Below are 27,149 nucleotides of genomic sequence, written 5' to 3'. Positions count from 1 at the left end.
AAAGACTCATCAGGAAATTTCTGTGGTTATATTTAAGGGGACACTAACTAAATCAGGATTTCAGGGAAGGATTTTTGAGCTGTGTTTGAGGGGAACAGACTGGAGATCCTGTTTGTCAATAATGTAAATATGTAAGTGAACAGCGAAAAACTCAAAACTAGAAAGATACATCTGTGAAGGCAAGCACAACCTACAACTGTGGCAAACTGATTGTGACTATATACTTATATGTCTTTACTCACTATACAGAATCTATTTTCAAGATTCCCTGACATGACACTTAGGGAAAGCTGTAGAGCTGAATGCATTCTGAAAGTATTCTGCTGTAATACATACTAACAGAACAGGAAACCACAGAAGAGAAAGGCATTCCATCAAAGTGGTTCAATGTATAGAGAAGTTCTTTCTCATCTATTCCTCCCAAGATTTCTTCCCTTCAACACCAAATCCTTTTATATTTTAACTAGTGACAGCAGAGGGGATTCTAAGACATGTTTCTCTTAGAGCCATTTTTAGTTGAGCTTTCTTTATTTACAAATATAGAATAAGGGCTAGATGTTGCTTTAGTTTTTAAGATTAATCTACTTGTGTATCACTGGCAAATAACTATTGGGTTTAAAGATGGAATAAGTATGTGCAATACATTTTTCTTGCTTCAGGTGTCATACGATGCTATACTATAAAATTAACAGTTATAGTATATAGCTATCGTTCATATGAGCAAACAATTTAAAAATTTAAAATAAGAAAATATTGAAGAACCTCTCCATTTCATGATTTTTAAAAATATTCTCAGAAAACAGTAGCATACAACCACTCTGTCAAATCCATTGCTTCCTGTACATTCCCCATTTTACTACCTTGGTCTATAATACATTTTATTTTTGCCTGGACTATAATAATCTCCTAAACTCCTGTCTTCCTCCATTCCATTCATCCTATGAAACATGGGAGATTAACCTTATAAAACATTGCTTTGTAACTGTCATATACCTGCCTTAAAAACTTCAGTAACTCACCATTAAATCTAGAACAAAAAATAGGTAGCCATTTTTATTGAGCAAGTTCTGATCAATGAAGTGCTTTAGTGTGTTGATCTTAGTATCAGTCTGATTGAAGAAGGGAGATAGGAAGACTATGCATATGGTAATTTCAATAATCAGGTCAAAATGACAAGAACTTAATATATTAGCAGTACTTATATTCCAGAAACAAAATCACATATCCAAGAACTTTTGCAAAATTGTAATTATTTTGAGGGTAGTTTCATGTAAAGAGAAAAATTTTTTAAAATCAGAAACCTGGGTAATACTGAATGACTAAAAGGATACTGCTGCCAGTGACAAAAAAGGGAGAAATCAGAAAAGGGAATCTGTTTTGGGGATGAACTGATCGATGAGAAGTGGTTAAGGAAATGTAAATAACAATGTTCATTAACTGGAAACAGGGCAACAGTTTTTGTTTATAGTTGGGAACTTGAGATAGGGATTTGAAGTTAAAGGTGAGAATTTAAACATTAAGGAAACATTAAAATTTATGGGAAAGCATGCATTCTTGGAAGAAATGACTTTCAACAGAGAGGAACATAATATCAGAGGATGAACTTTACCAAACACCTACACTCAAGAGGGTAGCTTAGAAGCTAGAGTAGATAAACATTAAGCATACATGCAGGAAGATAGCCAATAGAGTTCAGTGCTACAGAAGTGCAGCAGAAGTAAATTGCTGAAATATCAAAGAGGGTGCAAATGATAAAAGATCTTTATATTTGGTGATGAGAAATCTTATAAAATCCAAAGATGATTTTGAAAAGTAAGAATCATAGTGGTGAGGATAGGTGATAAACTGTATAAGAATTAAAAGGAAACAAATGCAACAAGTTAACGCTTTTATGGCATTATACAATTTATAATGGGCTCTTTATACACCTTAAGGATTAAGAAAACGGACAGTAACTGGATGGTTCAAGGAATGTAATTCTTAAAATCAAAGAGATCTGATAATGTTTAGAGACTAAAAAAGGGGGGGGGGGCTGTGGAATTAGAGGAAAGAAAAAGACCATAGTAGCTGGAGTGGGTAAAAATATAAATAGGAATCTAACTATATTCTGCAATACACAGGTACTGAATGGAGAGCAAAGGTGAAGGAAAAGTACCAAGGTTTACCAGGACACACTGAGCTAAAGATAAGAACAAATGAGAAACTTCATTGTCTTCTTCTTCTTTTTTTTTTTTTTTTCCAGGAACAAGAGAGGGAGAAGGAGAGATCATCTTTTGAAAGTGAGAGAAGAGCTAGGGGTTTCAAAGAGAAGTGGTCTGCAATAGCCACTGAAATGTCAAGCAAGCTGAATTCTGACAGCATGAATTTATAACGGATTAGGTCATTATAGTTCTCTATCTTCTCCCATCAGTTTTGGGAGAATTAAGTGGTACAGAATTAAGAATGTAGAAATCAAATATTGGGCAGAGATTTAAAGTCAATCATTTGCTTATGGATTTGGCAAAAATCTATCACCGGATAAAACGGAAAACAAACAAAACCAAGAATAATTTTTAAGGGTCCCAACACACTAAATCACAATGACATTCTAAATATGGATGTGCTTCATGCTTTGAAATAGCTAATTAAAATATTTCCAGAAATGTGTACTATAAAATTGACCAGATATTTCTTAAGGCATTCTTGGTGTCCCACAATAATATCCTAACTTTCTGAAATGCCTCACAGCTCACATTCACTGTCATATACATTATTTCATTTGATCTTTACCCACTCAGACTCTATTCAACTTGAGTCAAAGAATTTAGAATATCTGAGTTGCTTTCAAGCTTGTCTCTATCAATCATGAGTTTTCTTTCACTCCACCATTTATAATTAAAGCTTAGCAAAAGTTATGGTAATGTTATGAGATAAAGGACAAGATAAAGGACTATTAGATAAGGGACTAGATCTGATAGACAGAGAGCCTGATGAACTATGCACAGAGGTTCCTGACATTGTACAGGAGACAGGGATCAAGACCATCCCCATGGAAAAGAAATGCAAAAATGCAAAATGGTTGTCTGAGGAGGCCTTACAAACAGCTGAGAAAAGAAGAGAAGCAAAAAGCAAAGGAGAAAAGGAAAGATATATCCATTTGAATGCAGAGTTTCAAAGACTAGCAAGGAGAGATAAGAAAGCCTTCCTCAGTGATCAATGCAAAGAAATAGAGGAAAACAACAGAATGGGAAAGACTAGAGATCTCTTCAAGAAAATTAGAGATACCAAGGCAACATTTCATGCAAAGATGGGCTCGATAAAGGACAGAAATGGTATGACCTAACAGAAGCAGAATATATTAAGAAGAGGTGGCAAGAATACACAGAAGAACTGTACAAAAAAGATCTTCACGACCCAGATAATCACAATGGTGTGATCACTCACCTAGAGCCAGACATCCTGGAATGTGAAGTCAGGTGGGCCTTAGAAAGCATCACTACAAACAAAGCTAGTGGAGGTGATGGAATCCTAGTTGAGCTATTTCAAGTCCTGAAAGATGATGCTGTGAAAGTGCTGCACTCAATATGCCAGCAAATTTGGAAAACTCAGCAGTGGCCACAGGACTGGAAAAGGTCAGTTTTCATTCCAGTCCCTAAGAAAGGCAATGCCAAAGAATGCTCAAACTACTGCACAATTGCACTCATCTCACACGCTAGTAAAGTAATGCTCAAAACTCTCCAAGCCAGGCTTCAGCAATATGTGAACCGTGAACTTCCAGATGTTCAAGCTGGTTTTAGAAAAGGCAGAGGAACCAGAGATCAAATTGCCAACATCTGCTGGATCATTGAAAAAGCAAGAGAGTTCCAGAAAAATATCTATTTCTGCTTTATTGACTATGCCAAAGCCTTCGACTGTGGGGATCACAATAAACTGTGGAAAATTCTGAAAGAGATGGTAATACCAGACCATCTGACCTGTCTCTTGAGAAACCTGTATGCAGGTCAGGAAGCAACAGTTAGAACTGGACATGGAACAACAGACTGGTTCCAAATAGGAAAAGGAGTATGTCAAGGCTGTGTATTGTCACCTGCTTATTTAACTTATATGCAGAGTACATCATGAGAAACCCTGGGCTGGATGAAGCACAAGCTGGAATCAAGATTGCTGGGAGAAATATCAATCACCTCAGATATGCAGATGACACCACCCTTATGGCAGAAAGTGAAGAAGAACTAAAGAGCCTCTTGATGAAAGTGAAAGAGGAGAGTGAAAAAGTTGGCTTAAAGCTCAACATTCAGAAAGCTAAGATCATGGCATCTGGTCCCATCACTTCATGGGAAATAGATGGGGAAACAGTGTCAGACTTTATTTTTGGGGGCTCCAAAATCACTGCAGATGGTGATTGCAGCCATGAAATTAAAAGATGCTTACTCCTTAGAAGGAAAGTTATGACCTACCTAGACAGCATATTAGAAAGCAAAGACATTACTTTGTCAACAAAGGTCCGTCTAGTCAAGGCTATGGTTTTCCCAGTGGTCATGTATGGATTTGAGAGTTGGACTGTGAAGAAGGCTGAGTGCCGAAAAATTGATGCCTTTGAACTGTGGTTTTGGAGAAGACTCTTGAGAGTCCCTTGGACTGCAAGGAGATCCAACCAGTCCATCCTAAAGGAGATCAGTCCTGAGTGTTTATTGGAAGGACTGATGTTGAAGCTGAAACTCCAATACTTTGGCCACCTGATGCGAAGAGCTGACTCATTTGAAAAGAACCTGATGCTGGGAAAGATTGAGGGCAGGACGAGAAGGGGACAACAGAGGATGAGATGACTGGATGGCATACTGACTCGATGGACATGGGTTTGGGTGGACTCCAGGAGTTGGTGATGGACAGTGAGGCCTGGTGTGCTGCAGTTCATGGGGTTACAAAGAGTCGGACATGACTGAGCAACTGAACTGAACTCATCAAATTGTACTGAAGTATCTTCTCAATGCACACATATAATATGTGCTCAAATCTTACAACTTCACGGGGGAAATAAGAAATGTTCAGGAAGAATATGTTTTATGTTATTGTAAGCTCAGGATGTATAAGCAGAGGGATAAAACTGTCAGAAATTAATGTGTTCCTGGGCTGCATTAAAGATGTCTGGCATATAAAGCAAACACAGTAATAGACTACTGGGTATTTCTTTATGTATATTTGTAATATAATTTATAATATTTATATTAAATATATAATATTTCCACATTTAGTATGTTCACCTATGAACTCTTACAAAAGTTAGAGTTATCCAGAGAAGTGTGTTCAGAGCGACAGAGGAACTCAAAACAACATGGTATCAGAAATGTTTTAAAGAACTAGGAGCATTTATCTAAAGAACTGAATATATATGGGCAGAAGGAAGAAGGATTATCATTATTGTGTATGACCAACAGAGGGGAAAATTAAGGCCTTTGTATTGACCTCACAGTAGGCGTGTTTGGGCTCAGATAGCGTAAGACTTTAGGTTATTTCATTAGGATTTTAATTTACCATTTCTTAAAAGGTAAACATCTTCTTGTCAAGGGCTTCAACACTGAAGAAGGGATTGAAATGGGATATATTTAAGATCACTTTCAAATTTGAGCCTGATTCTTCATGTTTAATAATAACTTACAAATCATAGTGTGATTTTGCCTGTAAATTATAAACAAAGCCCTGTGTAAATAAAACAGGGATTTCTGGCAGTGGGAATAATCTATATGTACCACTTGAGTCAGAGCTTGAATTACTGATAGGATTTTGACTGTAATTATGGGCACCTCAAGCTAACAATTAAATGATGTTAAGTATATGGGGACTGGAATTACACTGAAACTTCAGTATGAAAAGACAAATGGAGAAGTTTCATTTTCTTATGTAATAATCTAAATCTTCAGCAGAAGGTCCTTTGGATAGAATGGTCTTATGCCCAGAAAGTCACCATTAATATTTCTCAAAACATTACCCCCTTTCCCAACACACAAACATTCTGCCCAACAATCTGTTCATGGTAACTTCCTTTTCAAAGTCTTCCGAACATTTTCCATTCCCTTAAAATAAAATCGTTTTAGAGGCTTTCCTAATTAATCAGGCTACAGTGGGCCCTGTGTGTGCTTCCACAAGCTCCCATACTTGCTCTTTCATAATACTCATCATTTTACTTTTTAAATGTATATCTTTCCTCTTAAGATTTGAACTCATAGTTTGCAACATCTTATGTACTGTGTACTTATGTATCCTTGGACATAGCAGATGATTCCTAAATATATGAGTCACATGTGTATATGTGTGTGTGCCTGCTCAGTCGTGCCCAGCTCTTTGTGATCCCATGGACTGTAGTCTGCCAGGCTTCTCTGTCCATGGGATTTTCCAGGAAAGAATAATGGAGTGGGTTGCCACTTCCTACTCCAGAGGATCTTCCCGACCCAGAGATAGAACTGCCTCTCTTGCTTCTCCTGCCTTGGCAGGTGGATTCTTTACCACTAGCACGACCTTAGAATACTTTTAATTATATGTAAGAATTATATTTATCATCTGTAAACCAATAAATTGGTAATCTAGCTTACACAGTTCCTTTTAAGATTTGTGAACTTAACGCTACTCTAAAATTTTACACTACCCTGTGGCTGGGCTGACAATATCAATTTCTAGTCCTCCAGAGCCAGACCTTGGAACACAGGAAATTCACCAATAAGCACCATCTTGTCATATTTCTTGACAAGTAATAATTTATTCTCTCCTTGAGGACCCTCCTACCTTGACACAAAAGTTCTCAAACTATATGAAGGAGATCCATCTTCATTAATATCTAGGTTCGTAATGAGGACATTTCAGTTTATGATACCCAATTATCTTCCACAAATTTTAACAACTTGCAGTTGTGCCAAATTTTCTCATCAGCTTATTTTACCTTAAGCTGGTTCATCTGTTTTATGAGGCTTCAATTAACTAGATTTAGTCATGTCACGGCTAAATGAATGTGACTAGAACGGATAGCATACAGGAATCTTTGTGTAAACTGTTACTCTGCTGGTTAACATTTAGGTTTTAAATTGGAAAAAACATGAAGAGACTTTAAGAATACATACTCAAAAGGGGAGTAGGCACTCTTTTTGATACCGAGATAGCAGCAAAACCAAAAACTATTCCAAAGAAGCACATGGCAACAGAGATCAATCAGCAGTGACCTACACCTATTTTCTTTTAAAAACATTATTTGCACCTTCACTGAGTTATTGCTAAACCTTAAGTGACGTTAAAAACAATAAGCAGACAGGTTTAGGGTGACTTAAGAAAGGACATTTTCTTCCATATCCTTGAGGGCAGGTACTGTCTTTTCACCCTTCACTGGCGCCCAGAACAAAGCCTGGCACAGAGTTAGCACTTATTACTTAGTCGGTGGGTGAATAAATGGATGAATGAACAACGCTATTCTGCAAAGCCTGAGCAACCAGGGGCTGGTGTCCCTGAAACACGTTTGCTGCCTTTCCAGCAGGCTGGCAAGCATCTCTTCATTCCCTTACATTTCTGGCAGGTCTGAATTCCCCTGTTTGCCGCTCCTTTAGGATGACCAAAACCCTAAACCGCGCCATTCCTCAGCTGATAACGCTCATTTCTCGCACAGGCGTAGCTGTTTCTGAGGAATGGCAGACGGAACATGTAGGTTTTGGGAGACGAGTAGCTGGGGGCCTTGACGCGGCGAAGGTAGCTCCAACGCCCGATATAAATGGGTCTGGACCCTCATTTCTCCAATCGTTGACAAACAAAACTGCTCACTCTCACCTCCTCGTGCAGACGCCGCAGTGCTAACCTGGTTCCGACTGACACCGTGAGGAGGGAAAAGAACGCCCAGCCGCCCTCATTAGGAGAGACAGGAGAGGGCGAGCGCCTCCCCAACCCCTTGACGCCTGCCGTTCCCTTGCGCTCCACCGTCCGACGCCTCAGGCGCGGGGTTGCGGGCGCCAAGGCGCGAGGGCAGCCGGGGGCGCGTGCGCGCGGGAGGACCGGGTGTGGGGTGGGGGCGGGGAAGGGACAGAGGAGAGCGCGGCGCGCCAGCAGGTGGGAGCGTGCTCTCGCGCGCGTGCGCTCCCCGTGCCTTCTCCCTCACGTTCCCCGCGCGCCGCGTCTCCTCCCCGCCGGGCGCGCGCCGCCTCCTGCCCTCGCGCCGGGTCTGTCTCGGTCTCAGAGCCGCACGCTCCGCGGAGCTCCAGCCACTGCCGTCGCCTCGGCAGCGGCTCTCCAACCCGGAGGCTCAGCTTCGGCCCCTCAGCGCCGCGTCCCAGGCCACCTCCCTCTCCTCCGCCACTCCCCTTTCCTTTCCCGCCCTTCTTTCCCACACTGTCCTCGGAGAGAGCCTGGATACGAAGCAGGCGGACGTGAGAAGGGGGTTGGAAAAATGGAGGTGCCGCGCCTGGATCATGCCCTCAACAGCCCCACCAGCCCCTGTGAGGAGGTGATCAAAAACCTCAGCCTGGAGGCCATTCAGCTGTGCGACCGAGATGGTAAGAGCGGGCGGGACGGTGAGGATTGGCGGAGGTGGGGGTAAAGCCCGCTGCCAGACGCCGCGGCCACTGGGGCTCCCGCCGACCCTGCTTGCCCAGGCGGTAGGATCTTTTGTTGTCCCCCTTGTGCAGCTGAACGCTGGTTGGGGGCTCCCCTTTGCCCACCCACTCTCCCCTCAGACCCCAGAAACAAAAGGACCCCGGGGCTCGCGGGTTGGCTGGGGAAGTCGCCGTGGTCCCCGACCGCGGAGCCACTCGCCGTCCTCGCCCGCCTTGCTCCCGCCGAGGAGAGCCGGCGAGGGCGCCGTTCCCGCCGGCGTCTCCTGCTCCGGACTAGGTGTTTCGGATCTTTGCCGCAGTCCCGGCTTTCCTGGGTTTCCGGGCAAAAGCCCTCAGGATGTTTCCAGCGTTGCCCCCTGCCCCCCGCACACACTCGTTAGCGGTCTCTGCCCAGAAACTTACTAGTTCCTTTTTGAACCTCCCATCTTCAGACTTACTACATTTTGAAGTCTTTTTATCCTTTCAAAATGGAATTTGAAGTGACAGGTTTTTTTTCAGTGAAGGGACAGAAGAGTGTGTTTCAGCACCAAGGACAGCCACAAGCTTCGTGGTTTGAAACTGTGATTCAGAAACTGTCAAAAATGTGTAATGGAAGTGGCCTCATATATCTGCCGTGATTCAGAGTATGTCGCGAGTACTCACCGTTGTGTCTAGATATTATATCGCTTATTCTATTGTTAAAGTTGACAGTCTCCTTAAAAAGGAAATTGATTAAACAGGTCTAAGCCTTAGAGATAAACTGGTACAATGTGCAGTATGGGTAGTTACAGCGCTTCTGTATTATTAGTTGGAGTAGTTGGAAAGTCAGTGCTATTTCAGTAATGTGAAATAAAACTTCATTTGTAAAGAAGTCATCTGATTAGTACTGATTGATGTAATAATTGTAAAAAATTATACAAGTGACAAAGGAAAAATAATTTATGTGTTGTCAAGATGACCCTGAACAGTTTTGACTTATAAATGAAATTAGTGTTTAACTGTGTATAGAGATGATTTAAAAATGGTTTTTAGTAATGGTTATGTAGATACACTAATATACTTACAATAAGGTGGTAAAATTGATCAGTATATAATCCAAGTAGAGAGCAGAGGTCTTGTTTCCAGTTATTTAAATGGTAATAACTTGGTTAGGCGTTGCTGTATAGTACAGTTTAGCTCAACTGAACACAGAATTTCCGTTTATTAATAAATTTAGGACAATCGCTCTTGGATTAATTGCTCTTTGAAGCCAAAGGCACTTTAAATAATTTTGAAAAAGGTGTAGTATAGATAATAAATATTTTTGGAAAAGCTGCTTTTAGTTTCTTCATCCCTAAACTGTTTTGGTCACCATAGTAATAAGTGGACATATTTTTGACATTAACAATTCATTGTTTTGGTATTCCATATAGGAAGTTGCACTATTGGACTGTACGGATTATTTATAACATACCACATAGAAAGTCCTATGGGTTTGTTTATACTTTTGTGAAATGACTTTGCAATGTTACCATTGTAAATATTTTTATTTTCTTATGCTGGTTTGACAGAAAGCAGTAATAAAGGTAGATTTTATTTTCATCTGCTTCAATGATTTATCAAAAGCTCTTCACTGTAGTTATTGGAAATAGGCAATTCATGGTTGCTCCTCAAAAGTCAGTAGTTAGTACTTAAAATTGCACTTACCAGTTGTTTCAAAGATACTAAGAAAAATAAAGTTTTTTTAAATGACCTTTACAGAGTTAATGTACAAAAATTAATGTTCTGCATTTACCATGTCTCTTCTCCTGGAGTAGAAATTATTTTATTTTGGTAATGTTTTTTTAGTTTCTATGATTCACATTACTAATCCTGCAAAATGAATGAATTATGTAACATTTAATTGGGAATGTATTGGCACAGGGCAGTTTGAAAATTACTACTTATATGCAGACTTCTAATACATTCAACACAGATTAATTAAATAGAGTTTCATTTGATAAAATAGCTTATGTCTTTAAATACAAAGGGTTAACTCTTTATTAAAAAATGTATAAAATGTGAAAATAGCTCATGTAAAGATTTTGTTAAATGCCTAACTTTACATTTTGTGAAACTCTATATGTCAATTCCAAAAATGTTAAGTTGGCATCATAGGAATAATTTAGAGCAGATGATATAGTTACTTTTACAGAACAACTTTAAAATGTTACATTAATTTTTTCAATCAAATCTAGTCATACTTTTATATTGAGAAATTTTCAGCTAGATGAATTTGCTTCCTTCATTTCCTTTCACTCCCTCTCCAGTCTCATTGTTTTACTTCTGGAAATATATAACACAAAAATTTGTGGCAGATCTGTTTTGCACTTAAGTACATAATGAGTTATGTTTTCATAATTATATGATTGTAGAAATAAATGTGTCTTGTTTGCGCTTTACTTTTCCTACTTTAATATGAATCTGATGATGGGAAAAATTAGTGCAATATTAATTCCTTAGAAGTGGAATGAAGTAGAATAAGAGAAGATACCATATGATTGTTTAATAAACATTTCCTTTTACCCTCTCCACTTATAGATGTTTTTAATTTTATAATGTTTTGCATATTACATCAACTGAGAGCTATAGCTGCTGGTAAACATAACTGTCTTACTGTCTTATGCTTCCTTGGCTCTCTTATGTTTTTTTTTTCCTTGTCATTTGCCTTTTTTCTTATCTGTTTACATTATTAGTAACAATTTACAATGCTTCTTTTCTCAACATCCCTCAAAACGCTTAATAGTTTCTGGAGAATTTGTAATAGAATCCAAGTGGTTATGTAATTGGATATTTTAATTAAGCAAGAGGGTTTTCATACACACATTTATCTCATGTGTAGTTTTATCCTAGGCATGTGTGCTCTGGTTGCTAATACAAGGCCCTACCTAGATTTCACTTACAGTTCAAAATGAGGATTCTGGACAGACTTCTATTAGAAAACCTCTGAAGATGTGCTATAGATCTAGTAGTTTCTATAACCTCTGTTGTAAGAAAAAGTGTTTCTGTTCTTCTCTTGTAAGTTGATGTGGCCTCATGTGACGTATATGATACACTTTAATGGTGAGTTTTCAAAAAAAATCAAAATAATTTCTTATCTGGAAGCATTAGTAATATGGAAACTTATTTTCAGTTGTTTCTTCTCATAGATACTTCAGACCCTCACTGACCTGTGACATTTCAAAACATCTCTGACCCCACACATAGAATTCTACACTGCTTCTCTTCATCTTTTTTTTTTTTTTTCATCATCTATATGGAAGCTTTCTTTCCTTGCTGTGGAGGAAAGATTCATCTTTATGTTGCTTTATATGCATCCAAGCTCCCTGCACATATTTTGAAAGGTAAATTCCTTTGAATTTGGACTTTACCTTATTTACTTAAATTATAAATCAGCTGAGACTGTCTTCTTTATTGGCGTGTGAATTAAACAAATTTTAAGTTTGAAAACAAAAGGTAATACAGGAGTGTTTAGTAACACAGTGCTGTATTAGATAATTCTTAATGGTATTTTTTAAAGCAGATGTCTAGGATGAATACTCTTAACTATTACCTTTCATAGTACAAAAATTTAAGGTAGGCATTACTGAGTCTCACTGACATGCGTGTAGCATGGTGGTAATACCATTTTACATTCAGACCTCTCATGAAATGTTGACTCTTGATAGATATATGATCTTAGGCAAATTACTTAACCGCTTTTTAGCCTCAAGCTTTCTCACGTAGTATGGGTTTGAAAATGTCAGTCCTGTGGGATTGCTGAAATAATTATTATAAAGCAGTTCTTGACACAAAATAGAGAGTATTAGTTATTTTAAATGGAATATTATTCTCCATATACCTTCTTGAGTTGAACTACTGCTTTATAATTCTTCATTTTTTTAGCCAATGTTTGGTTTAGATCTTTTTTTAAAAATTTCAGTTGTGTTTTTTGTAGTAAATCTTGTGTCACTTCAGTTTCATAAGTTGTCAATGGAAACTAAATTCTGAATTTTAAATGAACAGTAAAATCACAGTTACAGTATTCTAATCTTTGCTTATGTTTTTCTATCACATCAGTTATATCCTTTTTAACCTTAATCCTAAAATCTATTTTCAGCTTCTATTTGAAACCTGCTGTTTGCTGTTTTTCATGTACATTGTGACCTTGATACCTGCTTTGAGTAGGTATTTGCATCAGAGATCTTCTATGTTCTTGATTCAACAATTGTTTTCTTTCTTTATTTTATTTATTATTTTTTTTAGAGTATAGATCTGGACCTCTGGGTTCATTTATTTGACCCAGATATGACTATGGAGATGCTATGAATTTTTATTAATGTGAAAACAGAACAAAACTAAAAGAAACAGGCAAACAGCTTGAAAACCATCAGATTATGTTAAACAAATTCATATCTTTGGTAGGGGTTCTAATTCATTCCCAGAGAAGACCAGGAAGTTACTACAGTAAAAGTCTCATCAAAGCATATGTGGCCGGGCTCCCTCCAGTGGTAGAATGACTGATATGTCATAAGTTGAAACATTCTTGCCTAGGTAATTAAGCCAATTAGAAATTCACTGTATAGAATACTATCTAGAAAACATCCAAGTCACCTTTAAAAGGATTACTGCTGGTATTTCCTTCTCTTTAGGCCTAAGCTTGATTTTTTCATTTAACTTAGGTAATAGTTTTATGATGACTTTTATATTTTATCCTGGATTTCAGGATAATAATAATAGCAGGTACATCAGTTATAGCAATAAGCATGATACTTCTAGTTTTTTATTTTTCTTATCTGTCCTTAGTAAATGTATAATTTGTTTTCCTTGTAGTATTTGCCTCTTTCTTTGGTTTATTTTCCATCTCTTTTAACTTTCTCTGTAATCATTTTATTGTTCATAAATTATTTAAATTCTGTCTTTACAGCTATAAAGCATTGCCTCATTTTAAGAGTTTAAAATATTTTGTTAATACTAGAGAGCAAACTGTCCTATTAATAAGACTATATTTTAACACATACGAGAAGTAAAATTAGTATTTGGGGAGGACTTCTAGCAGAAATGTGACGAAAGAGTTGAAGAGTCTTGACAGGAAAAATAGGCAGCCTCAGCTTGTTCTCTGTATGGGAGGAGAGTGAGTGGCAGTGGTATAAAAGAAATCTAAAAATAATTACCAAAAATTTGTGATTGATTGAATTTTCAAGCAAAATGAAAAGTGACCAGTGGTAACTCTAGGATTTTAGATCTAGGAAATCTGAAGAATCATTAACAAGAATAAAAAAAAAAAAAAAAAAAAGAAAGGGTATTTTGACATCTGATGACAGTATTTTATATCTTAAATTTTAGGCCTCAGTGGACATCTAAATACATCCTGAACACTTTTCCAGGGGTGCTTCCCTCTGAGAAATCATTCTCAGAACAGTTTTTATGTATTGCTTTCTCATTATTGTTTCAGTGTGGACACTCACAAGAAAATCCGTTTACATTCTTCTTAGACACTCCTTTTTCTTCATTCTCACTATTCCTGCTCTTTAAGCCTATTTATCATCCAATGATAATATTTTGAGAATCATTAGTAAACTGCTTAATACCTTGCAGAGGATTATGAAATAGATTTTTGAGTCATCTGCATGAAGATAGTTTTGGAGTCTTAGGAGACTTTTCACAGGGATGTAGTACAAAGTGAAAAGAACATGTGCATTAAGGTATTTGAAGTCCAGCATAAGAGACTTCCTTGGAAGCGTATATTAAGCCTTTTCCAATTCCTCCTGTGTCCTGGGAAAAGGGTTCTAGAATGAAAAAGAGAATTGTTCACAGAGCTATGTATTCCACTGGGGAGACTAGAACTTGGCTGAACAAGGAAGATTAGAATTTGACTTCAGTTTTAGAGTGACCTCTGAAGAGCTTTGTGTCTCTCCCCTTGAAGGTAAGGAATGATCACATGCTGGGGAAGGCCAAGTTGAACCTCGAGATGAAATAAATATGCAATTCAGGCTTGTTAATGCAGACAAGTACATTTTGAAGTCCCTCATTAGATGTGAGTTGAACAAAAAGCATACTTTGAATTATGGTTAGTTTGTTTATGATGTTATGACTACTTGGACCAAGTTTGTGGTTCTTTATAAAGGGGTTGTTCATTATAAAGGGGTTGAGGAAACCAGATCTGAAAGAGACCTGTGCACCCCAATGTTCATCACAGCACTGTTTATAATAGCCAGGACATGGAAGCAACCTAGATGCCCATCAGCAGACGAATGGATAAGGAAGCTATGGTACATATACACAATGGAATATTATTCAGCCATTAAAAAGAATTCATTTGAATCAGTTCTAATGAGATAGATGAAACTGGAGCCCATTATACAGAGTGAAGTAAGCCAGAAAGATAAAGACCAATACAGTATACTAACGCATATATATGGAATTTAGAAAGATGGTATATGCAAAACAGAAAAAGAGACACAGATGTACAGAACAGACTTTTGGACTCTGTGGGAGAAGGCGAGGGTGGGATGTTTCTAGAGAACAGCATCAAAACATGTATATTATCTAGGGTGAAACAGATCACCAGCCCAGGCTGGATGCATGAGACAAGTGCTCGGGCCTGGTGCACCGGGAAGACCCAGAGGAATCGGGTGGAGAGGGAGGTGGAAGAGGGGATCGGGACGGGGAATACATGTAAATCCATGGCTGATTCATGTCAATGTATGACAAAACCCACTACAATATTGTAATTAGCCTCCAAATAATAAAAATAAATGAAAAAAAAAAAGAATGCATTGAAAACATTAAAAAAAAAAAGGGGTTGTGGGATTTTTGCATACGAACTGTTGTTACTTGTAGGGTTTGTGTATACTACTGTAAATAGATCTTTTTGTTTTCTATAGCTTATGCGAGTGTTGCTATCTAATAATAGTAAGAAAAGCTTATAATTTCCCTCAATGTATGCTAGTAAAGACAAGGCACAAAATATTTTTCAATATACTTAACGTGATTTTTCTTGAAAAATACTGCCTTACCTTCTCTAAGCCTGAATGTTGGTAAATCTCCCAGTCTTTAAAAATTTTAAAGCTGATGATAAATGTAAAGAGGAATGACAGACTATTTTTGAGCATCAAGCATGTGATATGTTCCTCATGATTGCATTTTAGAGTTATATCTATGATGTAGAACAGGGATCAGCAAGTTACAATCCTTGGGCCAAATCTGAAAACCTGCTGCCAGCTTTTTAAGTAAAATTTTATTGGAATAAAGTCATGCTTATTTGTTTATATATTTTCTGTGGCCGCCTTTTTGCCAAAACATCAAAGTTGTGTAGCTGTGGCAACAGACCACATACCCCACAAAACTTAAAATACTTATTATCTAGTCCTTTACACAAAAGGTTTGCCAACTCTTAATGTAGAGGGCTAAGAAAATTAATGTCTCTTGATAGGAATAAAAATATTGAAAGAGTTTCTGAAAAAAAAAATCATAATATTTTGATGTCATAGATTACCAGGGCTTTAGATTATGCTGGTCAGGCAGAATTCTGTGAAAAGCTTACCAGGCAATAATAGGAAACAAGCCCTAATTTTAATTTGAAATCTAGGCATCATATAAATAACTTTAGAAAGAAATACTAGTTTTGCATCACAATTTCATTAATAAATGTGTTTTAAAGAATCAAACATGATATGAACTTTGAGAAATACATTTATATTGATACATATTACAAACATTTATGTATGCATCATATTCTTCCTTTTAAACCAAATTCTTATTGAAAAAGATTCAAGGTCTTCCTCATCTTTCTATTTCCACAATCTCACATACTACTTCTCAGTCTACCTGTATTTTTTTTCAGTGTTTAACCTAAGACTGAATGATACATTGTAAAAATAGAACAAAAACAAATTATTAGAAAAGTGAAATTTAAAAGATCCAAAAAGATTCACCAGACATAAAATTTACTGTCAAATTCCTATATAAGTTTCCATACATTGACATATTGTAAAGTAATTAGCCTCCAACTAATACAAATAAATGAAAAAAAAATTCCTATACAAGTTTCCAAATGTTTAATCCTAATTTTTATATTTATCTCATCACAAATTGGTAAATAGTTTGCAAACCACACTTTGAGCACAATAGCTAGCGGACGGTGATATTCTAGCCTTATTCAAAGCTTAATTTTTAGGTACTGAACTTAACCAGTTAATATTCTCACTTTGTTTCCTTTTGGTTTTTTTTACTTGCCTGGTATTTTTACTGTTTATACATGTATTGCAAGTTTAGGATCTTTGTTAAGAACTGGAAAAAGGATCCAAGAATGTGTAACTTAGATCCTGCATTTAAAGGATTTACTGGCAATTAGGGAGATGATACATTTAAATAGATAAATACATGATAAGTATATACTAAGAGTATAGAAGAGATAGTGGTTAATTCTGTCTTGAGTCTCTCAGATGACTTCACAGAGGGAAGCAACATATTTTCTGGGTATTAAAATTTAAAAATTTGAAGAAGCAGAATAAGGGCATTTCTGGCAAGATAAGTGCATACATAAAGGCATAAAACCATATATGTCCTAGGAATACATAGCACTTAGTATTGCTAAAAAGGAGGTATTCTTTATAAGAAAATAAAAGCTAGTTAGGGAGAGCTGTTAACAGATTATGCCATGATCTATAGTTTGGAATTATCTAGTTTGAAATCTTACTAGTAGACTCCAAACTTTCTAATTTGTAGAGAACCTTTTAAAACAAAACGACCACATTTTAGAGAACTCTTAATAAGTAAAAGTAGCATTTTATTAGTATACTCTTATCCTGGAATTTCAAACATACCTTGTACTTCAAATAAAGTCAATTGATTGATGGATGTAGTTAGAAATTAAAATTAGCAGTTTACTTGAAAGTTGTTACTTTATATCAGCCTGAACATCCACTTTATTTCTGAATTTTATTTTTATTACATTGTGTCTAGGAAATTCTGGTTCATACAGATAAGTAGTGGCAAATGATAATGTTGTTAATTCATTTTACCTTATCAGGATACTCTTTAAATAAATTCATTCAGACTTTAGAGAAATAGTAAGATTTTTTTTTCTCAACTCAAAGTGTAAGTCCTTTTGGAGGGAGGTGATAGAATTGACTCATCTGTCAGTTCATTTTGTCATTGTTCAGTGTGAAAATAATGTATCTTGTAATATTCTCAGATATTCATTGATAGCATTTTTTAAATGCTCACATTTTTGTGCTGATCTCTGTTAAAAACTTCAGAACAGCTTAATTACTTGAATGATGACTCAACTGTAAGGATCAGTTTCATTACTGATACTTTATATGCATCTATAAGCTTGGTAACATTTGTAACTTATGTCAGATTGAGGTTTTTCAACTTGTTACAGTGCTATATAATGATATTAGTATGCCTATTCTTTATATTTAAAAATATTTATATAAAGACTTTTTAATGACTAAATAAAGTATTTCTTGTTTCTTTTGAAGTATTTATACTTTGCCTCAGGACATCTATTTAAGTTTGGTATGAAGAAAACGAATTTTGAAATTTTCTATCTGTAACAGTACAGTTAGCCCAGGGAAAAAAAAGAAAAATCCATCAATTTAAATGATAATCTATGTGTGATTAGGCAAAACTGTTTTGAAGTATCTTAGTATCCAGTCCTTATTAGTGAATGCTTAGTACTTAATAAAAGCTGGGAAAAACATTTATAGGAGCTACCACTTCTGAGATTTTAAAATTTTCATCTACTTCCCTTAATAGAGTTGTCTCAACAATTCTTATGGTTTAGTTGATGATGTGTTAAAAACTGATTTAAACATTAAATTTTTCTTGTTGTTTGTATGTTGGTTTAGCATCCTTGAATTGACCTATTTGAGAAACTTCGACAAAAATAAATGCAGAGATCTACCACATTCAAATTCTGATTCAGTTAAATTGGAAAGATTTTACATAATTTCAACATTTGAATTAATCAAGCATATGTGATGAAAAATTTTGTATTTTCTGCATTTTTAGAAATGTACCACTATTTGAGTTTTTTACAACAGTTTACTAATTTAACATATTTGTCATACTGTCATATAGGTTTTAATAAGACTTTTGTCTAGTCATGTATGTTGTTGTTCATAGGTAATATGGTGATTTTGTTATGAGCACATTTTAATTTCTAGATGTATAATAACTTCATATACACTTTTTTTCCTTCAAAATTGTGGAACTTGTCAAAGACTGTATCATTACAGGTTTCCCCTTGATATGTGAAAGCAGAGCTTTCTTCTGAAAGCTTTCATGAGCCAAAATGGTATAAAGCAAAAAAGCAATTAACTTAGGACACATATTGCTAATGTATGCGCAAAATAAATCCAGATAAAGCATAGATGCTCACAAACACAGTTCAGAGCTCTGGGACTTGATCCTGAGATGTGGAGTGTAGTTCTCAGGGAAGGAACTTGGAGGTGCAGCTCTTCCTGCTTGGGGTGCACCCTGCCTCAGTAGTGGCTCCCTGCCAAACACTGCAGGCTGTTTTTTACTTTTTGACTCTTTTTGTAGAAGGGAAAATTCTCTTTGGATTTTTGTGGCTAGCAAAAACAGATACTAGTGTAGATATCTTGTAAAAGTGAAGTGACATGAAGTGAAGTCTTGGGAAAGTGGAGGATAGCTTTATTTGCAAACCTTGATGTATAAAACCCAAGGAAAAATGATCATTTAAAATTTGCCACTACAATGTAAATTCTACTGACAGATGACTGTCATTGAATTTTAGTACTGTGTTTTAGCTTTAAGAGCTCCCAAATGTTAGTTGAAAGAGCAACTGTTACTAATTAATAGGAAGGCTTTGGATGTCTTGAGCGAAATCAGTCTCAATACATCCATGTTAACACCTATGTAAGATTCCTGCTTTTAACTAGGAATCCACTTCTAGTTTTATAGGTAATTATTTCATAACCTATACTGGAATAAGTAGAACTATAACCCAAACTTAGAGACTCTATCACATGTGTGAAGAAATACACAAAATTCATAAGGCCTTCTATTTAACTTGTTCTAATGAGCTGAAAGTGAAGAGGAACTAAAAAGCCTCTTGATGAAAGTGAAAGAGGAGAGTGAAAACGTTGGCTTGAAGCTTAACATTCAGAAAACTAAGATCATGGCATATGGTCCCATCACCTCATGGGAAATAGATGGGGAGACAGTGGAAACAGTGTCAGACTTCATTTTTTTGGGGCTCCAAAATCACTGCAGATGGTGACTGCAGCCATGAAATTAAAAGACGCTTACTCCTTAGAAGGAAAGTTATGACCAACCTAGATAGCATATTAAAAAGCAGAGACATTACTTTGCCAACAAAGGTCCATCTGTTCAAGGCTATGGTTTTTCCAGTGGTCATGGATGGATGTGAGAGTTGGACTGGTAAGAAAGCTGAGTGCCGAAAAATTGATGCTTTTGAACTATGGTGTTGGAGAAGACTCTTGAGAGTCCCTTGGACTGCAAGGAGATCCAGCCAGTCCATCCTAAAGGAGATCAGTCCTGGATGTTCATTGGAAGGACTGATGTTAAAGCTGAAACTCCAATACTTTGGCCACCTCATGCAAAGAGTTGACTCATTGGAAAAGACCCTGATGCTGGGAGGGATTTGTGGCAGGAGGAGAAGGGGACGACAGAGGATGAGATGGCTGGATGGCATCACTGACTCGATGGGCATGGGTTTGGGTAGACTCCGGGAACTGGTGATGGACAGGGAAACCTGGCATGCTGTGATTCATGGGGTCGCAAAGAGTCAGACACGACTGAGCGACTGAACTGAACAGAATGAGCTGAAACAATACCCAATTGTGGATGTGACTGCTGATAGAAGCAAGGTCCGATGCTGTAAAGAGCAATATTTCATAGGAACCTGGAATGTTAGGTCCATGAATCAAGGCAAATTGGAAGTGGTCAAACAGGAGATGGCAAGAGTAAACATTGACATTCTAGGAATCAGTGAACTAAAATGGACTGGAATGGGTGAATTTAACTCAGATGACCATTATATCTACTACTGTGGCCAGGAATCCCTTAGAAGAAATGGAGTAGCCATCATGGTCAACAAAAGAGTCCAAAATGCAGTACTTGGATGCAATCTCAAGATGACAGAATGATCTCTGTTCATTTCCAAGGCAAACCATTCAATATTGCAGTAATGCAAGCCTATGCCCCAACCAGTAATGCTGAAGAAGCTGAAGTTGAACGGTTCTATGAAGACCTACAAGACCTTTTAGAACTAACACCCAAAAAAGATGCCCTTTTCATTATAGGGGACTGGAATGCAAAAGTAGGAAGTCAAGAAACACCTGGAGTAACAGGCAAATTTGGCCTTGGAGTACAGAATGAAGCAGGGCAAAGGCTAATAGAGTTTTGCCAAGAGAACACACTGGTCATAGCAAACACACTCTTCCAACAACACAAGAGAAGACTCTACACATGGGCATCACCAGATGGTCAACACCGAAAACAGATTGATTATATTCTTTACAGCCAAAGATGGAGAAGCTCTATACAATCAGCAAAAACAAGACCAGGAGCTGACTGTGGCTCAGATCATGAACTCCTTATTGCCAAATTCAGACTTAAGTTGAAGAAAGTAGGGAAAACCACTAGACCATTCAGGAATGACCTAAATCAAATCCCTTGACTATACAGTGGAAGTGAGAAATAGATTTAAGGGACTAGATCTGATAGAGTGCCTGATGAACTATGGACGGAGGTTTGTGACATTGTACAGGAGACAGGGATCAAGACCATCCCCATGGAAAAGAAATGCAAAAGCGCAAAACGGTTTTCTGAGGAGGCCTTACAAATAGCTGTGAAAAGAAGAGAAGCGAAAAGCAAAGGAGAAGAGGAAAGATATATCCATTTGAATGCAGAGTTCCAAAGAACAGCAAGGAGAGATAAGAAAGCTTTCCTCAGCGATCAATGCAAAAAAATAGAGGAAAACAACAGATTGGGAAAGACTAGAGATCTCTTCAAGAAAATTAGAGATACCAAGGGAACATTTCATGCAAAGATGGGCTCAATAAAGGACAGAAATGGTATGACCTAACAGAAGCAGAAGATATTAAGAAGAGATGGCAAGAATACACAGAAGAACTATACAAAAAAGATCTTCATGACCCAGATAATCACGATGGTGTGATCACTGACCTAGAGCCAGACATCCTGGAATGTGAAGTCAGGTGGGCCTTAGAAAGCATCACTATGAACAAAGCTAGTGGAGGTGATGGAATTCCAGTTGAGCTATTTCGAGTCCTGAAAGATGATGCTGTGTAAGTGCTGCACTCAAGATGCCAGCAAATTTGGAAAACTCAGCAGTGACCACAGGACTGGAAAAGGTCAGTTTTCATTCCAATCCCAAAGAAAGGCAATGCCAAAGAATGCTCAAACTACCGCACAATTGCACTTATCTCACACGCTAGTAAAGTAATGCCCAAAACTCTCCAAGCCAGGCTTCAGCAATATGTGAACCATGAACTTCCAGATGTTCAAGCTGGTTTTAGAAAAGGCAGAGGAACCAGAGATCAAATTGCCAACATCCGTTGGATCTTTGAAAAAGCGAGAGAGTTCCAGAAAAACATCTATTTCTGCTTTATTGACTATGCCAAAGACTTCGACTGTGTGGATCACGATAAACCGTGGAAAATTCTGAAGGACATGGGAATACCGGACCACCTGACCCACCTCTTGGGAATCCTCTATGCAGGTCAGGAAGCAACAGTTAGAACTGGACATGGAACAACAGACTGGTTCCAAATAGGAAAAGGAGTACGTCAAGGCTGTATATTGTTACCCTGCTCATTTAACTCATATGCAGAGTACATCATGAGAAACGCTGGGCTGGATGAAGCACAAGCTGGAATCAAGATTGCTGGGAGAAATATCAATCACCTCAAATATGCAGATGACACCACCCTTATGGCAGAAAGTGAAGAAGAATTAAAGAGCTTCTTGATGAAAGTGAAAGAGGAGAGTGGAAAAAGTTGGCTTAAAGCTCAGCATTCAGAAAACTAAGATCATGGCATCTGGTCCCATCACTACATGGCAAATAGATGGAGAAACAGTGGAAACAGTGTCAGACTTTATTTTTTGGGCTCCAAAATCACTGCAGATGGTGATTACTGCCATGAAATGAAAAGATGCTTACTCCTTGGGAGCAAAGTTATGACCAACCTAGTTAGCATATTAAAAAGCAGAGACATTTGCCAACAGAGGTCTGTCTAGTCAAGGCTATGGTTTTTCTGGTGGTCATGGATGTGAGAGTTGGACTGTGAAGAAAGCTGAGCACCAAAAAATTGATGCTTTTGAAGTGTGGTGTTGGAGAAGAGTCTTGAGAGTCCCTTGAACTGCAAGGAGATCCAACCAGTCCATCCTAAAGGAGGTCAGTCCTGGGTGTTCATTGGAAGGACTGATGCTGAAGCTGAAACTCCAATACTTTGGTCACCTCATGCAAAGAGTTGACTCATTGGAAAATACCCTGATGCTGGAAGGGATTGGGGGCAGGAGGAGAAGGGGACGACAGAGGATGAGATGGCTGGATGGCATCACCAACTCAATGGACATGAGTTTGAGTATATTCCGGGAGTTGGTGATGGACAGGGAGGCCTGGCATGCTGTGATTCATGGGGTCGCAAAGAGTCAGATACGACTGAGCGACTGAACTGAACGAGCTGAAGGGACAAATAGATGCACTGAGCCATGCCTGCAACTAATTGAATACTGCTTGCAAACCCATAATGTTTGCAAAATTTTACTTGAGTGTATACTTGTTGAATTGAGAAAACAAAACATGAAATATGGTCAGAGCCACAACCTTTTTACACATTATGCCATTTTGTGTACTGAAGTAGCAGGCCAAGTTTTATTTTGATGTTTACCCCAAATCACATAATACAGTGCAATTTAATATATGCTTTTTGAACTCAGATTTTAAAATAGTTCAAAATTATTCAGAAGGAACTTAAATGATAGTGTTTGCTGAACCTCTCAATCACTTCTACTAAAAATATAAAACCATTTATCAGAAACAATTTAAATCATGGATCTCAGCATTTGTTACCAGGAGGACTTGGTAAAGCAGGCTGCTCCCCCCACCCCTGAGTTTCTGATTTAGTAGTTCTGGGGTGGAGCCCAAGAACTAACATGTTTCCAGGTGATGCTGATGTTGTTGAGTCAGATACCACACTTTGAGAACCACTGCTGTGGCAGCATTACCAAAGACGTCCTTAGGTAAGGAAAAGTTATTACATATTTGGTTTTAATAAATACAGCCATTTGAGGAATGAACTGGAGTACTGAGCTCAGGAATCTCACTACTTATGGGGCAATTATAGACAAAAGAATTGTTTAGAAACAGAAGGTGAAAATTGGAAGTGGAACTGAACAGTTTTGAAGTAAAGTCTGTTGATTTTGTGATTGAACTGAAACTGTGAGATATGAAAAGGAATTGTTGATGGCTAAATTTACTAGATTTGGTACATTTTGATGCTAGTAAATAAAAAGTAATTGTTGGAGTGAATGTGCAGGAGAAGTCTTGCTATCAGAATATTAACAAGCTATTAATCTCCTGAACAACTTAGGTTTCCGATATTTGTGGAATACCTATGTGGAAATATCCAGGAAGCTCTTAGAAATATCTCTGCTTTAATGGAGTGTGTCTGAAGATAAAGATGGAATTTGATAGTCATTTTCAAGCTGTTTTTTTTGTTTGTTTGTTTGTTTGTTTTTACCGCTTCTCTTTCTCCTTTCCTGTGTGCTGTGCTCAGTCACTCAGTCGAGTCTGACTCTTTGTCACCCCATGGATTGTAGCCTACCAGGCTCCTCTGTCCATGGAGTTTTCCAGACAAGAATGCTGGAGTGACCAAAAAAAAAAAAAAGAATGCTGGAGTGAGTTGCCATTTCCTACTCCAGGAGATCTTCCCAACCCAGGGATCGAGGTCATGTCTCCTGCATTGGCAGACAAATTCTTTACCACTCTCCCACTTGAGAAGCCCCTATCAAATGTTTTTTCCTTCTAGTCAGTCCTTTAAAATCATACTGAGTTGTTGAACTGCTCATTTGAGCAAGTAAATTCAAATGTTGGGATTATTTTTTGTGGTGTCTAAAATGAGCATTGAAAACTACCTTTATATAATTTTGGGAGTTGTTATTTGGGGCAGTCAACATAAAAGAAAACAATTGACCTAAGCTCTTTACTTGATAAATTTCTCTCCCTTATATCAACTGGAAAGAGAGTAAAGTATATGATTCTCTGTGCTTACTGTTGGGTTAAATTCATCCATTCCAGTCCATTTTAGTTCGCTGATTCCTAAAATGTCAATGTTCACTCTTGCCATTTCCTGTTTGACCACTTCCAATTTGCCTTGATTCATGGACCTAACATTCCAGGTTCCTATGCAATACTGCTCTTTACAGCATCAGACTTTACTTCCATCACCAGTCACATCCACAGCCATGTGTTTTTGCTTTGGCTCTGTCTCCTCATTCTTTCTGGAGTTATTTCTCCACTGATCTCCAATAGCATATTGTGCACATACCAACCTCGAAGTTCATCTTTCAGAGTTCGATCTTTTTGCCTTTTCATCCTGTTCGTGGGATTCTCAAAGCAAGAATACTGAAGTGGCTTGATGTTCCCTTCTCCAGTGGACCACGTTTTGTCAGAACTCTCCACCATGACCCATCTGTCTTGGGTGGCCCTACACAGCATGGCTCAGAGTTTCATTGAGTTAGACAAGGCTGTGGTCCATGTGATCAGCTTGGTTAGATTTCTGTGATTGTGGTTTTCAGTCTGTCTGCCCTCTAATGGAGAAGGATAAGAGGCTTATGGAAGTTTCCTGATGGGAGAGTCTTACTGAGGGGGAAACTGGGTCTTGTTCTGATGGGCAGGGCCATGCTCAGTAAATTTTTAATCAAGTTTTCTGTTGGAGGGGGGTGGGCTGTGTTCCTTACTTATTATTTATCTAAGGCCAAACTATGGTGGAGGTAATGAAGACAATCTACTTCAAAAGGTCCTATGCACACATTGCTACACTCAGTGCCTCCAACCCTGCAGCAGGCCACTGCTGACCCATGCCTCCACCAGAGACTCCTGGACACTCATGGGCAAATCTGGGTCAGTTTCTTGTGGGGTCACTGCTCCTTTCTCCTGGGTCCTGGTGGGCACAAGGTTCTGTTTGCACCCTCCACGAATCTGTTTCCCCAGTCCTGTGTAAGATCTGGCAGCTCTATGGTGGGGTTAATGGTGACCTCTTCCAAGAGGGCTTATGCCATACCCAGGTCTACTCCACCCAGAGCCCCTGCCCCTGCAGCAGTCCACTGCTGACCTGTACCTCCTCAGGAGACTCTCAAACACAGTTCTGCCTCAGTCTCTATGGGTTCTCTGAGTCCTGGAGCACACAAGGTATGTTTGAGCCCTCTGAAGGCCTCTGGTGGGTATGGGGTTTGATTCTTAATGTGATTTTAACACCCCTCCTGTTGTCTTGCTGGGGCTTCCCCTTAGCCCTTGGACTTGGGGTACCTCCTCAAAGTCACTCCAGCACCACACAAACACCACTTCAGAACCACACAGCCATCGCTCCAGCACCTGCTTGTATTGCTGGGGCTTCTCTGCCCTTGGATGTGGGGTGTCTCCTCACAGTCAGAATCAAGGCAAATTGGAATTGGTTAAACAGGAGTTGGCAAGAGTGAACATCAACATTTTAGCAATCAGCGAACTAAAATGGACTGGAATGGGTGAATTTAACTCAGATGACCATTATATCTACTACTGTGGGCAAGAATTCCTTAGAAGAAATGGAGTAGCCATCATAGTCAACAAAAGAGTCCAAAATGCAGTATTTGGATGCAATCACAAAAACAACAGAATGATCTCTGTTCATTTCCAAGGCAAACCATTCAATATTGCAGTAATGCAAGTCTGTGCCCAGACCAGTAATGCTGAAGAAGCTGAATCTGAACGGTTCTATGAAGACCTACAAGACCTTTTAGAACTAACACCCAAAAAAGATGCCCTTTTCATTATAGGGGACTGGAATGCAAAAGTAGGAAGTCAAGAAACACCTGGAGTAACAGGCAAATTTGGCCTTGGAGTACAGAATGAAGCAGGGCAAAGGCTAATGGAGTTTTGCCAAGAGAACACACTGGTCATAGCAAACACCCTTTTCCAACAACAAAGAGAAGACTCTACACATGGGCATCACCAGATGGTCAACACCGAGAACAGATTGATTATATTCTTTGCAGCCAGGATGGAGAAGCTCTATACAATCAGCAAAAACAAGACCAGGAGCTGACTGTGGCTCAGATCATGAACCCCTTATTGCCAAATTCAGACTTAAATTGAAAAAAGTAGGGAAACCACTAGACCATTCAGATATGACCTAAATCAAATCCCTTATGATTATGCGGAAGTGAGAAATAGATTCAAGGGATTAGATCTGATAGACAGAGTGCCTGAAGAACTATGGACAGAGGTTTGTAACATTGTACAGGAGGCAGTGATCAAGACCATCCCCAAGAAAAAGAAATGCATAAAGGCAAAATGGTTGTCTGAGGAGGCTTTAAAAATACTATGAA

General features: G+C 38.1%; 1 protein-coding gene across 1 annotated transcript in view; it reads left to right on the top strand.

Moving 5' to 3' along the window:
* Positions 1 to 8,038: 8,038 nt before the first annotated feature.
* The window catches only part of PHYHIPL (phytanoyl-CoA 2-hydroxylase interacting protein like), a 115,843-nt gene continuing 96,732 nt past the window's right edge, over positions 8,039 to 27,149 (top strand). The window contains exon 1 of the mRNA XM_043476918.1: positions 8,039 to 8,501. Within this exon, the coding sequence (XP_043332853.1) occupies positions 8,396 to 8,501 (106 nt within the window). The 5' untranslated portion in view covers positions 8,039 to 8,395. The remainder of the gene's footprint in view (positions 8,502 to 27,149) is intronic.

The sequence above is a fragment of the Cervus canadensis genome, chromosome 8 (genome assembly GCF_019320065.1).
Source record: "Cervus canadensis isolate Bull #8, Minnesota chromosome 8, ASM1932006v1, whole genome shotgun sequence".
Classification (NCBI taxonomy): Eukaryota; Metazoa; Chordata; class Mammalia; order Artiodactyla; family Cervidae; genus Cervus; species Cervus canadensis.
The sequence above is the reverse complement of the archived record's forward strand: the minus strand, read 5'-3'. Positions and strand labels throughout refer to the sequence as shown.